Here is a 13,584-nt window from a genome sequence, read left to right as displayed (position 1 = left end):
TGCTGCAGGCGGCTCTGCAGACGCAGCTTCCGTCGCCGTCTTGCCTGCTGCTTCTGCTGCAGCAGGTGCAGCAGCAGCAGCAGCAGCAGCAGCAAAGCCAGTGCCGCTGATGAGGCTGGCTGCTGCAGCAATTCGAGGAGCTGACTTGCTCTCCCACAGCCGCAGCGCTCGCTGCAGCTTTAGCCAGGCAGCAGCAGCAGCAGCCTCCTCTGGCTTCCCTGTTGCTGCTGCAGCTAAAGCTGTTGCAGCAGAAGCTGCTGCAGCTGCTCCTTCGGCAGCTTCCACGCGCTGCTGCAGCAAGCCTGTGCTGCTGCTAGACGCAGCAGCACCCGACCACTGCAGCAAATCTGCTGCTGCCAATGGAGCTGCCTGCTGCAGCAACGCATGCGTTGCTGCTGTCCACAGCGTTTTCACTTGCGCAGAAGCAGCAGCAGAAGCAGCAGCACAAGCAGCAGCAGCAGCACCGGGCGGCATGAAATCACCGCTCGTGTCTGCTTCTTTCGGACAAGAAACAGCAGCAGCAGCAGCAGCAGCTGCTGCTGCTGCTGCTGCTGCTTCGGCGCCAGCGGGACTCCGCGCCAGCGCCTCAATGGCAGCAGCTAAGGAGCTGCGCGCTGCATCAATGTCTTCCAAGGGGCGGGCCAGTGCTGAAGTTCCTGCTGCTGCTGCTGCTGCTGCTGCTGCTGCTGCAACGGGCCGAAGCTTCTCTAAAGCAGCAGACAGCTTACCCAGTGGTCCCGCAGCAGCAGCTGCTGCTGCAGTGGACGGTAGATGCATTCTGCTGCAGCAAGTTTGCAGCAACGCTGCAGCAGCAGCCAGCGTCTCCTGCGCCTTGTCAGCTGCTGCTGCAGCAGCAGCTGCAGCAGGCCTCGCTGCAGCCACTGCAGCAGCTGCTGGCAAAGCCACATTTGCTGCTTCCTGCGCTAAAGACACGGCAGGGCCCTGAGGCAGCAAATGGAGACAGCGCTGCACTGAGTGCAGCAGCTTTGCTGCAGCAGCAAAAATGCTGCTGCTTTCGGGAGACAAAAGCGCGGACTCTGGTGCTGCAGCAGCGCTGCTCTGCTGCTGCAGCAGCTGCTGCAGCGCACGGAGCAGCGCCGCTGCCAAGCTAGCCCGCCCCACAGCCTGCTGCTGCTCCATTTGCTGCGTTTGCTGCTGCCTTTGTGAGGCGCTGCTGCACAGTTGCAGCAGCAGCTGCCGTGCTGCTGCTGTCGCTGCTGCTCCCTCCTGCTGCGGCAGCAAATGTTTGAGACGCAGCAGCGCAGCAGCAGCAGCAGCCAGTGCTGCAGGAGACGCCCCATCTGCTTTGCATGCAGCAGCGGCTGTCAGCGCTGAATGTGAGGAGTTGCTCGCAGCAGCAGCAGCAGCAGCAGCAGCAGCAGCAGCAGATTCCGAGACATCAGGGAATTTATCTGCAGCTCTGAAGTCCTGTAGTATCCGAGAAACTGCCGGCTGCAGCAGCTCTGCTGCATGCTCAGCTTTGCGCTGCTGCTGCTGCTGCTGCTGCTGCAACAAGTCCCCTGCAGCAGCTGCAGCACGAGTTGCTGTCTTCAGGTCCAGCAAAGCCCAGAGCGTCTGCTGCTGGCCCAGCTGCTGCTGCTCTTGGCTGACAGCAGCAAGGTCCTGCAGCAGCCGCTGCAGCAGCACAGCTGAAGGCCTTACATTCGCTTCTTCATGGGTGCTGCTGCTGGAACTGCTGCTGCTGCTGCTGCTGCTGCTGCTGCTGCTGCTTGCGGAGAAGCTGCTGCTGCTGTTGCGCCAAGCTTCCGCTGCTTCGAGCGCCGCCGCAGCAGCAGCTTCACGCTCATCAGGCTGCAGGCGGCTCAAGGCCAGCAGCAGATCTGCTGCTGCTGCTGCTCTTTCACTTTCGGGGAGCAGCAGCAAATCAGACGCAACAGCAGCAAACAGCACTCCAGCCCGCTGCAGCCCCAAGCGCCGTCTCCACCGGAGCAGCAGCAGGAGCTGCTGCCTCGCTGCATGCATGCGCGACATTGCAGCAGGAGCAGCAGCTGGCTGCGTCATCTTCTGCTGCTGCTGCTGCTGCTGCTGCTGCTGCTGATTCTGGTCTGTGTTCTGCTGCCCGGAGAATGCTTGGCGTTCCAGCGTGTGCAGCAGCAGCTGCTGCAGCCCCAGAGCCTCAACAAGTGGCAGCAGCTGCTGCTGCAGCGCCGCGCCGGCCCTCTGCCAGTTTTCATTAATCCAAGCCCCAAGAGCAGCAGCAAATGCATGCAGCTCTTTTTCTGCTGCTGTGTCTGCCTCTGCTGCTGCTGCTGCTGCTGCACGGGGCCGCAAACCTGCACGGCGACGTGAAGAGCTCCGCGCCTTGGTTTGCTGCTCTTGCTGCTGCTGCTGCTGCTGCAGCAGCTGCGAAGGCACCTGCAGCTGCTGCACCAAACGGTTTGCCTCTGACAGCAGCAGCAAAAGAGTATCTGTGGCTGTGTGCGGCAGCAACTGCAGCAAATGCCGTATAAGCTTCAACGCAGAGATGCGTGGAGCCTTTGCTGCTGCTGCTGCTGCTGCTGCTGCCGCAGCGTCAAGAGCTGGCTCTGCTGCTGTTGCTGCCCCGTCTGCTTCTGCCGAATCTAGCTCTGCAGGTCCTGCTGTTCCTTCTGCTGCTTCTGCTGCTGCTGCTGCTGCTGCTGCATGCAAGTTTACCCGCTGCAGCGCTTCAAGCCGCCTTGCTGCTACCAGAGCCAGCAGCGCAGTCTTTGCGAGCTGCTGCCTCTGGGGTGTATAGGCAGCAACAGCAGCAGCAGCAGCAGCTGGTGCTGCTGTTGCTGCGTCTTGTTTGTGGCTGTCACGAGCAGCACTTGCTGGAGAGGCAGCAGCTGCTGCAGCAGCTAGCTGCCTGAGGGTCACAGCTTTTAGCTGCTCTGCAGCACGCAGCAGCACCCGCTGCGTTGCTGCTGCTGCAAAGGCCTCAGCACTGTGGGGCGGATGCAGACTTGCTGTTTGCTGCAGTGCAGCAGCAGCAAGCACCACGGAGTGCAGCAGCCGAGCAGCGATCCGGTTCGGGAGACCTCGCTGCTTGTGTTGCTGCTGCTGCTGCTGCTGCTGCTGCGCGGGCTGCTGCTGCCGTTGCTGCTGTCCTTGCGGCTCCTGGGGAACACTCTCTTGCTGCTGCTGCTGCTGCTGCTGGTCCTGCTGCTCGGGAGCGGTCGCTTCCAGTGCTGCAGCAGCAGCAGCAGCCAGCTCGCCGCACAGACCTTCGAACCAGGCAGTTTTCACAGCAGCAGCAGCGTCAGCAGCAACAGAAGCACCAGCTTCCAGCCCCTCTGCAGTAGGAGCAGCAGCAGCAGCAGCAGCAGCAGCAGCAGCAGCCCCCGGCTGCACGTACAGCTCAGTCAAGCGCGCAAGCAGCTGCCACACCAAATCCAGCAACTCAGCAGCTACACGCTGCTGCTGCTGCTGCTGCTGCTGCTGCTGCTGCTGCTGCCTCTTAACTTGCTGCACTGCATCTGCCTCGTCATCCCTCACGCGTCTCAAGGCTGTTCCTATAACGTCAAGCAGCAATAGTGTCTGTTCCGGAGGCTGCAGCAGCAGTTGCTGTTGCTGCTGCTGCTGTTGCTGCTGCAGCAGCAGCGGCGCCAGCTGCGTGAAGGCCACCAGCAGCAAAGAAAGACACCTTGATCCCTCTCTTCGGACAAGGCGCTGCTGTTGCAGCTGCTGTGCTGCAGCAGCTACGAAATCTGCTGCTGCGCTCTCAGCAGCAGCAGCATCACAGGCTAACTGCTGCGGCTCCTGGCGTAGCACCAGCTGCTGCTGCTGCTGCTGCTGCAGCACTGCAGCGCCCCATAAGGCAGCAGCAATACACTGCGTGTTGGAGACGGGCAAAAGCTGCTGCATTCGCCTCAGAAGGGCCGGCAGCAGCTTTTGCTGCATTACCTGTTGCAGCAGCAGCAGCTGCTGCTGCTGCTGCTGTTGCAGCTGGCCAGATGCAGCAGCAGCAGGCCGCAGCAGCAACCACCGCAGCTTGGCCAAAGCCAACAGCGCAGCAGATGCTTCTGCTGCCTGCAGCTGCTGCACCTGCGCTGCGAGGGCGCAGCAAAGAGAAGCAGCAAATCGCGGGTCTCCCATTGCTGCTCTTAGGCTGTCCTCTGCAGCAGCAGCAGCAGCAGCAGCACTTTCTTCTTGCTGCTGCTCGGCCGCATTGTCCTTCACTGCTGCTTCTGCTGCTGCTGCTGCTGCGTGGTCGCCCTGGTCTTCAACTAGTGCAGCAAGCACCCGCAGTGCAGCAGCAAGCTGCTGCGGCATTAGCTGCTGCTCCTCGAAGAGCTGCTGCAGCCGCAGCACCAGACCCCTTTGGAGACGGCTCCGTAGCGAAAGAAGCTTCTGCTGCTGCTGCTGCTGCTGCCGCGGCAGCAGCTTCAGCTGCTGCAGCAGCAGAGGCAGAGGCCGCAGCAAACCGAGCCGCTGCAGCGCCCATAGAATACGAGTTGTGCTGCCGTCGCTTGTGGGGAGGTAAGCAGCAGCAGCATCCAGCAGCAGCAGCATTCTCTCGTCAACAAGTAACTGGATCTGCTGCTGCTGCTGCTGCTGCTGCTGCTGCTGCTGCTGCGGCTTCACGCGAAGCGCCACGTGGTGCAGCGCGGCCGTTATGTTTGCGGGCTCCAGGTGGCACATCTCCGTTGCTGTTGCTGCTGCAGCAGCTGACTCAGCAGCAGCAGCAGCAGCAGCTTCCGGTCCCTTCCCGCCCTGCTGTGCTTCACTCAGTTTGCAAGTGCTGCTTCCCTGCTGCTGCTGCTGCTGCTCTTTAAGTCGTGCTGCTGCTGCTGCTACAGCCTGCAGCACGTCCTCTACAGACTCGGCAGCAACAATAGCTCGATGCAGCTCTTTGTTGAGCTGCAGCACGGCAGCAGCACCAGTTTTGCTTCTGCTGCCTGCTGCACTTGCTGCTCGCAGCTGTGCAGCAGCAGCAGCTGCTGCTGTGGGGTCCCTGCTGTACTTCAGCAGCAGCAAAGGCGCAGCAGCAGTTACGCACTCTGGGGAGGCTACGCCGCTTTGCTGCAGCACGGCGGCAAGCGCAGCAGCCTCTGCGGCTGCTTCTGCTGCTGCTGGCTGCGATTGTGCTGCTGCTGCACCGCCTGCTGCTGCAGCAGCAGCAGCAGCCTCTAAGCGCGGTTCTGCTGCTGCTTGGGCAGAGCCTCCTGGCATCTCTTGCAGCAAAGCCTCCGCAGCCGCAGCAAGACCTGCAGCAACGGCTTGCCACTCCTTTGCTGCAGAAGCAGCAGCAGCATCTGCTGCAGCAGGAGCAACAGCAAGGTCTTCAGCAGCAGCAGACGCAGCAGCAGCAGGGTCAGCAGCAGCAGAGTCAGAGAACAGGCAGCCGCAGCGTGCATGCAAAACGTGCATGTGCAGCAGCAGCTGCAGCGCGACGTCTGCTTTGTTTATGTTTTGCTGCTGCAGCTGCTGCTGCACAGCATCACGGCAGCTAGCAGCAAACATCGCAGCAGCTTCCTGCAGGGAAAGCGGCGCAGTACGTGCTGCTGCTGCTGTTCCTGCTGCTGCGTCGCCGGTGCCCGCGTGCTGCTGCCGCTGCTGCTGCTGCTGCTGCTGCTGCTGCTGCTGGGCGAGAAACGAGTTCACAGCAGCAAGCAACTGTGGCATTTCCTCAGGCTGCAGCAGCTTCACATTTGCTGCAGCTGACAGCAAGAGCATCTGCAGCTCATCAGGCGACAGCACGCAGTGCTGCTGCTGCTGCTGCTGCTGCTGCTGCCGCTGCTGTTCCTGCTGCTGCTGCTGCTCCCGTTGCTGTTGCAGCAGCCGCGCAATCGCAAACAAGCACTTCGATATTGCAAGAAAAGTATCTCTCCTGCTTCTCTGCCGGCCGTGCTGCTGCTGCTGCTGCTGCTGCTGCTGCTGCTGCTGTGAACTGAGAGCTAGGCAGTTGCAGACATAGTTGCTGAGGCCCTGCGGATGACAGCACGCAGCAGCAGCAGCAAAACCCGCAGTAGCAGCAGGAGCGCAGCAGCTGGCAGCAGCAGGCACCAAGCTGCTGCTGCAGCAGAACAGGCAGCAGCAACATACCTTAGTCAGTGAGGTGTACGTACACCCCAGCCGCATGCGTGCAGCACAGCGGCCAATTGTTACAGCATGTTGCGGCTCTAGCTTCTCAGAGTCCGTCGCTGCTGCTGCTGCTGCTGCTGCTGCTGCTGCGGTTCCTGTTGCTGCTGCTGCGTCGCTTGCTGCTGCTGCTGCTGCTGCTGCATCTGCTGCCATGTTCAGCCGCTGCGTTGTGTCTGCGACCAGCTGCTGCAGCAGAGGAGCTTGCTGCTGCAGCGCGGGCATCTCCTCTGTGGCCCTCCATAGAGAAACTGCAGCAGCAGCAGCAGCAGCAGCAGCAACAGCACATACAGCTCAGACCAGCGGCGATGAGGGTTTGGGGTTTAGGGTTTAGGGTTTGGCATTTAAAAACAAGGGTTTAGAGACGTCTCCGGCGTGGCTTTCTGTCAACTGTGAAGGCGAAGAGTAAACTCAAAACCCTAAACCCTAAACCCTAAACCCTAAACCCTAAACCCTAATCCCCAAACCTTAAACCCTAGTCAAGAAAACCTGCGTCTTGAGTTGTAACCATTCCGAAGGTTTAGGATCGAAACTCACCCAAACTGGAGGCTGAAAGGCCCCACTTGCTGCTGCTGCTGCTGCTGCTGCTGCTGCTGCTGCTGCTGCTGCTCGCAGCCACCAAGCGAGACACAAGCGCCTGCAGCAACGGCTGCTGCGGCAGCAAACGCAGCCGGCTTAAACTCCTGAGGGCCCCAACAGCAGCAAAAGGCTTCAGCGAGGCTCCCTGCTGCTCCAGCGCCAGCAGCAAGTCCTGCAGCAGCAGCAGCAGCAGCAGCAGCAACAACAGCAGCAGCAACAGCAGCAGCAGCAAGCGCATTTAGCAGGCTATACGTAGAGTCAGGGAGAAGCAGAGCTCTACGCTGCCCTTTCTCCTCGTGCTGCTGTTGCCCCAAGGACAGTGCTGCTGCGATTGCTGCTGCTGCTGCTGCTGCTGCTGCTGCTGCTGCAGGGCTCCTTACCTTGACTATTGGAAAGCGGGCTACCTGGGAATGGCCCTTGGGGGGTTTAGCTTTGCCTCTGCTGCTGCTGCCTGCAGCAGCAGCAAGAGCAGCAAGCTGCTGCAGCGCTCGCAGCAGCACCTGCGCTCGCTGCTGCTGCAGCGGCTTCTCAGCAGCAAGACGGTGCAGCAGCTGCAGCAAATCGTCAAGGCTGCTGCAGCGCGATATTGCTGCCAATGCATCTGAGCTGTTTGCATCCCATTCGCCTTGCTGCTGCTGCTGCTGCTGCTGCTGTCGCTGGCGCCGCTGCTGCTGCTGCTGCTGCTGCTGCTGCTTGGCGTAGAGCGACCGGGACAGGTGCTGGTTCTGCCTCCAGGAGCCTCTGTACTGTTTCTGCTGCTGCTGCTGCTCCTGCTGCTGCTGCTGCTGCTGCTGCTGCTGCTGCAGCTCATGCTCATAAGAACTCCAGAAATGCGCAGGAGATTCTTCAGATCTGACAGAGACGAAGCCGTCGTCGCCTTCCAGGTGCAGCAGCTGCTGCTGCTGCTGCTCTTGCTCTTGCTGCTGCTGTTGTTGCTGCTGCTGTTGCTGCTGCTGCTGCTGCTGCTGCTGGTCTGTCCAAAAGTCCTCGGGCTGCAGCGCCGACGCTGCGAAGCTTCTGATGAGCCCTTGAGACGCAAAGCATTTGCTGCTGCTGCTGCAGATGCTGCTGCTGCTGCTGCTGCTGCGGTCGTGTCCTGTGGTTGCTGAGGCAGCAGCAGCTACAGCAGCAGAAGCTGCTGCTGCTGCCCCGCATTTGCTTGCGATTCCCTCACGGTGGCGCTGCAGCGGCAGCTGCTGCTGCAGCAGCAGCAGCTGCTGCTGCTGCTCAAAGTGAGTTGAAAGCAATGAATTTGCTGCTGCTGCTTGTAACTGAGGTGTACATACACCTCTGCGGAACCCCTGCACTGCAGGCGGACTGAGCAGCAGCAGCAGCAGCAGCAGCAGCAGCAGACTGCTTGCAGCGAGGCGGCTGCATCTGCTGCTCCTGCTGCAGCTGCTCACAGAAGCAGGCAACTCATTTTGCTGCGGGGTAGAAATGCAGCAGCAGCAGCAGCAGCAGCAGCAGCAGCAGCAGAGGCGGCTGCTGCGTCGATACATAGGGCAGCGGCTGCTGGTACGAGCAGCTGCTGCTTCCTGCTAACAACTGGCAGCAGCAGCAGCTGCTGCTGCTGCAGCTGCAGTTGCTGCTGCTGCTGCTGCTTCTGTTACGGCAGCAGCTCTTGCTGCTGAGACATTCCGAGTTGAGCTGCAGCCCTTTGCTGCTGCTGCTGCTGCTGCTGCTTACATGCCTTGCAGCAGGGCAACGCAGGTTGCTGCTTGTGCTGCTGCTGCAGGTTGTGCTGCTGCTGCAGCTTTTGCTGCTGCAGTTGCCGCTGCCGCTGCTGCTGCTGTGCCTTACAGCAGGTGAAAGCGCCAGGCCAGTTTCAATGCCAAGTCCTTAACCCTAAACCCTAGACCCTAAACCCTAAACCCTAAACCCTAAACATCAAACTCTAAACACTAAATACTAAGCATTAAACCCTAAAGCGGAAACCCTAAACACTAAGCCCTAGTGTGTGGCGGGCGGGGCCCCCTGGGCCCACGGGCTTGAGGCGGCTGCGCTTAGGGTTTAGGGTTTAGGGTTTGGGGTTTAGGGTTTAGGGTTTAGGTTAGTTAGTTTCCGCCATCAATTTGCTGCGGCAAAGCCCTTGAAGTAGATTCGAAGGCTGGCTATCTCAGGGTCTAGCTCTCAAGGCCTAGGTCTTACTTAGGGTTTAGGGTTTAGGGTTTAGGGTTTAGGGTTTAGGGTTTGGGGCGGGCGTGAAACGTGTCGATGGGTGCACTATTCTGCCTCTTTTTGAAGCTGCTGATATTTACTTTTCGAATTTAATATTTTTTTTACTTTTTATTTTCTTTTTCTTTTTTATTAGTTCTGTTTTTGCCTGCGTCGGCGTTTTGGTCGTCGCCGCAGCGCAGCCAAGCGGAGCCCAGTGACCAAGCCACTTGATTGGCCAAATTAATGACTAATTCTTTTGTTTCTCTTCATTTAATTAATTATTTATTTATTATTTATTTATTATTTATTTATTTATTTGCTGATAGAGGCAACACAAAGAGAGCGAGCAGCAAACCGAGGCAAGTAGCAGCGCAGCAAAGCAGACACGAACCGCAGCAGCAGCCGAAACAGGAGAAGAGATGGCAGAGGGAAACGAAATAAATAGCAAATAAATAAATAAATAAATAAATAAATAAATAAATAAATAAATAAATAAATAAATAGAGGCGAGACGAAGACCAGCAAGTGCAGCAGAAGGCACAAAGATCTGACTTAGTATTAAACGAAGACAAACGCCGCAGAGGCATTCATAGTGTCAGCAGCAGCAGCAGCAGCAGCTGCTGCTGCTGCTGCTGCAGCAAAGAGCCGTTTGACCCCAAGAAAAGTAGATATGGAGAATCCAGCAGCAGCAGCAGCTGCTGCTGCTGCGACCCACTCTCGCAGCAGCAGGCTGCAGCGGAGAGTCGGTGCTTCTCGCTCGCCAGGCGGCGTTGCAGCAGCAGCAGCAGCAGCAGCAGCAGATGAGTCAGCATCACCACTGCTGCAGCAGCAGCAGCAATGGAGCACACGGAGGTGTCGGGCACTGCTGCGGCGCTGGCTGCGGAGGCAGCAGCTGCTGCTGCTGCTGCGGTACCGCCGCATGCAGGTTTGGCTGCTGCTGCGGCGGCAGCAGGTGTGGCTCTGGCTGCAGCAGCAGCAGCGCGAAGTACCGGAGCTGCGGGTGCTGCTGCTGCTGTCGCTTTATGTTGCAGCAGTGCTGCTGCTTGCTGCTTTATACTTGCTGCTGCTGGACCCCTCTTTTCGGCGCCCCAGCGTGAAGCAGCAGCAGCGGCTGCTGCTGCAGCAGCTGCAGCAGGCATATGCAGCAAAAGAGAAGTGGATTGCCCCCTTGTGGGGCCAGAGCAGTGCTCCTAGGCGGCAGTTTACGGAGTTTCTTGCTGCTGCTGCTGCTGCTGCAGCAGCAGCAGCAAATTCTAACAAACACTGCGACACAAACTGCACCAAAAGACTCTTTTTGCTGCAGCTAGCTGCGCTGGGGGCCCCAGCGCGGTTTGCTGCAGCAGAGCGGAAGCAGCAGCAGCTGCAGCTCAAGACTTTCCTCAAGCAGCAAGCAAGCTTCGTCTACAGCAGGGTCCCAGCAAGCAGCAGCAGCAGCAGCAGCAGCAGCAGCAGCAGCAGCAGCAGCAGCAAGGAGCTCGAGGACGCCTTGAAGTCGGCCATTGACAAAGAGATTGAACTCCGCGAAAAGTTTGCTGCTGCTGTTAGGGAGCAGCGGCAGCAGCAGGAGCAGCAGCAGCGGCAGCAGGGCCTGCTGCCTGCTGCAAAAGCCCGCCAGGGGCTGCGCCCGCCGCAGCAGCAGCAGCAGCGGCAGCAGCAGCAGCAAGTGTACGGACACCCCTGCATTGCTAATGCTGAGCACATGATGCAACTCGGGATAGCTGATGCAGCAGCAGCAGCTGCAACAGCTGCTGCAGCAAAGGGGCTGTGGGCAGCAAAGCGGCAGCTGCAGCTCGCGGAGCAGCAGCAGCAGCAGCACGAGCAGCAGCAGCAGCAGCTGCAGCTGACGCTGCAGCACGTTAAGCACCAGCTGCTGCTTCTTCGGCGCCGCAAGAGAGGGCACACTCCGCAGTACGCAGAGCTGCAGCAGCAGCAGCAGCAACTGGAAGAGCAGCTGCAGCAGCTGCAGCAGCAGCAAGAAGCAACACAGAAGCAGCTCGAGAGGGCCAACAAGGAGTTTGCTGAACGCCGCAGGCAGCAGCAGCAGCAGCAGCAGCAGCACTTGAAATTTGCTGCTGAAGAAAAGGCCTGGGCAACAGACTGCGTGCGCTGGCTGCCCTACAGCAGCTCGTGGCTGCTTTTGCTGCTGCAGCTCTAAGCTGCTGCTGCTGCAGCCTAGGTAAGCCTCAGCTGCTGCTTTGCTGCTGCAGCACTTGCTGCCGCAGCAACAATCTTGCGAAGCTGCTGCAGAGCGCTCCATACCTGCGATGCCTACAAACAACTGCAGCAGCAGCAGCAGCAGCAGCAGCAGCAGCAGCAGCAGCGCGGCCTAAACTAAGACGCTGCTGCTGTGAGTTGCATGCAGCTGGGGTGTACGTACACCTGAAAAACAGTGCAATGTTTTTTCTTTCTAAGTCAGTCGCCTTAAGCTACAGAGTTGCATGCGCTGCTGTGTAGATAGCTAGCTGCCTGGAAGGACTGCTGCTGCTGCTGCTGCTGCTGCTGCTGCTGCCACTTCCGCAGCCGCGGCTGCTGCGATTGCTGCAGCAGCGGCTGCTACTGCTGGAGCAAAACGACTCAGCCGCTGCGGCATCAGCAGCGCTTGGCTGCTGCTGAAGGCAGCAGGCACTGCAGCAGAAGCAGAAACGCCAGGAGCAGCAAAGCTAACTGCGTTGACTTTGCTGCAGCAGCAGCAGACAGCAGCTGAAGCGAAAGCAGCAGCAGCGCGGCTGCTGCTGCCTCAGTAGCAAAGATGGTGAGGCTGCTGACTGCTGCAGGCACTGGCTTTCACGGGCAGGGGGGGCTACTGCAGCAGGTTCTCAGCAGCAGCTGCTGCTGCAGCAGCTGCTGCTGCAGCAGCTGCTGCTGCAGCAGCAGCTACAGCACCAGCGGCAGCAGCAGCGGAAGCGGGAACAGCTGCAGTGAAGCTGTGCACGTACTTGCACCCAGCCTTGTGCCGCAGAAGTCCTCTTCTAGAAGATCTGTAGCAAACCGGCAGCAGCAGCAACAACAGCAGCAGGAGCAGCTGCAGCAGCCGCAGCAGCAACAACAGCAGCAGGAGCAGCTGCAGCAGCCGCAGCAGCAGCACCAGCAACAAAGGCGCTGTGTTGCAATACAGTGTTTTGGGTGCAGCAGCAGCAACGGCGACAGCAAATCCGAAGAGGACAAGTTAGATGTCTTCTTCCTGATCTCTAATTGTTCTAAGAAGGCAGCTCATTTGAAGTAACAGCAGCACAGCTGAAGCTGCTGCTGCTGCTGCTGCTGCCGCTGCTGTTGTCGGCAGCGCCTCCGCCCTCCACGCAGCAGCAGCAGCAGCAGCAGCCGCAGCAGCCTCAGCCGCCGTTTCGATATTAGTCCTATCAGCAACAATTGTTTCGTGTCACTGGTGCCTTTAAACGCAGACGACTGCCACCGCTGCTGCACTTCGCAGCAGCTGCAGCAGCAGCAGCAGCAGGAGCAGCTACAGGAGCAGCAGCAACAGCAGTTGCTGCGACTCACACTGCAACTCTCCCCATATCCAGCAACAGCAGCAGCAGCTGCAGCAGCAAAAGCGAAATAGCAACAGGCAAATACAATACGCCGCATTCTTAAGGGGAACTCGTTTGTCTTGCTGCTGGAGTGCAGCAGCAGCTGCAGCAGCGCATGCCACAGCAGCAGCAGCAGCAGCAGCAGCAACGACACCTAAACGATTGACTACTTTTTACACATTAACGGCAACGCATTCGCCTTGGTGTACCGCTGCAGCAGACGTCTCACGGGGCACGCATAGTCCAGCCTGCTGCTGCTGCTGCTGCTGCTGTTGCTGCTGCTGCTGCTGCTGCTGCAGCTTCTGCCGAGCCCCTAAGCCGGAAGGGCAGCTCTCGTGGGGCCTCCTCACCGTCTTTGCAGCAATGCAGCAGCAGCAGCCTGCCATTGCAGCAACGACATCTGCACGGAGAGCAGCAGCAGAGCAGCAGCCACTGCAGCAGCAGCAGCAGCAGCAGCGGCAGCTGCTGCTGCTGCAATTTGTCAGCCCGGCCGCCGCGGTGAAAGTCGCAGCGTCCTCAAGGTCCAAAGCGACCCTCATTTAGAGAGCAGCAGCAGCAGCAGCAACAGCAGCACCGGCAGCAGCAGCAGCAACACCGGCAGTCAAACCAAACAGTGACCTTGGGCACCTTCAACAGCACAAAGCAGCAAGAGCAGACCAGCAGCAGCAGCAAACGAGCAGCAGCAGAACAGCAGCAGCAGCTTCGCCGGCAGCAGCCAAGGGAGTAACAGGTGAAGCAGCAAAGGCAGCAGCAGCAACGGAATAGATTAAGTGCTGCAGCTCCGAACCAGCAACGCTTCTTACTCCAGTCCACCAGCAGCAGCAGCAGCAGCAGCAGCAACAGCAGCAGCAGCAGCAGCAAGCGCTCCTACAAGCGCCGCCGCAGCAGCAGCGCTGAGTGTTGTGGTGGCGGCAGTTTCCTTTGCACTTGCAGCAGTGCGGAAGCAGCAGTGCGAGTTGCAGCAGCAGCAGCAGCAACAGCAGCAGCACCTGCTGCTGCTGCTGCAGCAGAAGCAGCTGCAGATGTTTTCCCTGGCAGCACTTTTCGGAGATGGGCGGTACAGCCACAGCGGGTGCTTGGTGGGGCAGTGCCTGAGCAGCAGCAGCAGCAGCGACAGCAGCAGCAGCAGCAGCAGCAGCAGCAGCAGCGACGCGGGCAGCAGCAGCCCCCCCGGCGCGGGGCTCGCCGAGAAGAGCGGCAGCAGCAGCAGCGACGGCAGCAGCAGCAGCAGCAGCAGCAGCAGCAGCAGCAGCAACAAGAT

At 59.5% G+C, this 13,584-nt stretch overlaps 3 protein-coding genes across 3 annotated transcripts in view; 1 reads left to right on the top strand and 2 right to left on the bottom strand.

Moving 5' to 3' along the window:
* Positions 1-6,288, bottom strand: part of ENH_00010750 (hypothetical protein, conserved) — a gene marked incomplete at both ends in the record, with an annotated part of 6,528 nt that extends 240 nt beyond the window's left edge. The window contains one exon of the mRNA XM_013578814.1: positions 1-6,288. This exon is cut by the window's left edge and continues 240 nt beyond it. Within this exon, the coding sequence (XP_013434268.1) occupies positions 1-6,288 (6,288 nt within the window).
* A 308-nt stretch (positions 6,289-6,596) lies between these two features.
* On the bottom strand, positions 6,597-8,141 carry ENH_00010740 (hypothetical protein, conserved; the record flags this gene model as incomplete). The annotated part of the gene is made up of 1 exon (XM_013578813.1): positions 6,597-8,141. The coding sequence occupies one exon, from the start codon at positions 8,139-8,141 to the stop codon at positions 6,597-6,599; it is 1,545 nt and encodes a 514-aa protein (XP_013434267.1).
* Positions 8,142-9,469: 1,328 nt separating this feature from the next.
* Positions 9,470-10,954, top strand: ENH_00010730 (hypothetical protein, conserved; the record flags this gene model as incomplete). The annotated part of the gene is made up of 1 exon (XM_013578812.1): positions 9,470-10,954. One exon carries the CDS (start codon positions 9,470-9,472, stop codon positions 10,952-10,954), a length of 1,485 nt encoding a protein of 494 aa, XP_013434266.1.
* Between the last annotated feature and the right edge of the window lie 2,630 nt (positions 10,955-13,584).

This window comes from Eimeria necatrix, genomic scaffold (assembly GCF_000499385.1).
Source record: "Eimeria necatrix Houghton genomic scaffold, Enh_scaff131, whole genome shotgun sequence".
NCBI lineage: Eukaryota > Apicomplexa > Conoidasida > Eucoccidiorida > Eimeriidae > Eimeria > Eimeria necatrix.
This window is presented reverse-complemented; position numbering and strand designations above follow the sequence as displayed.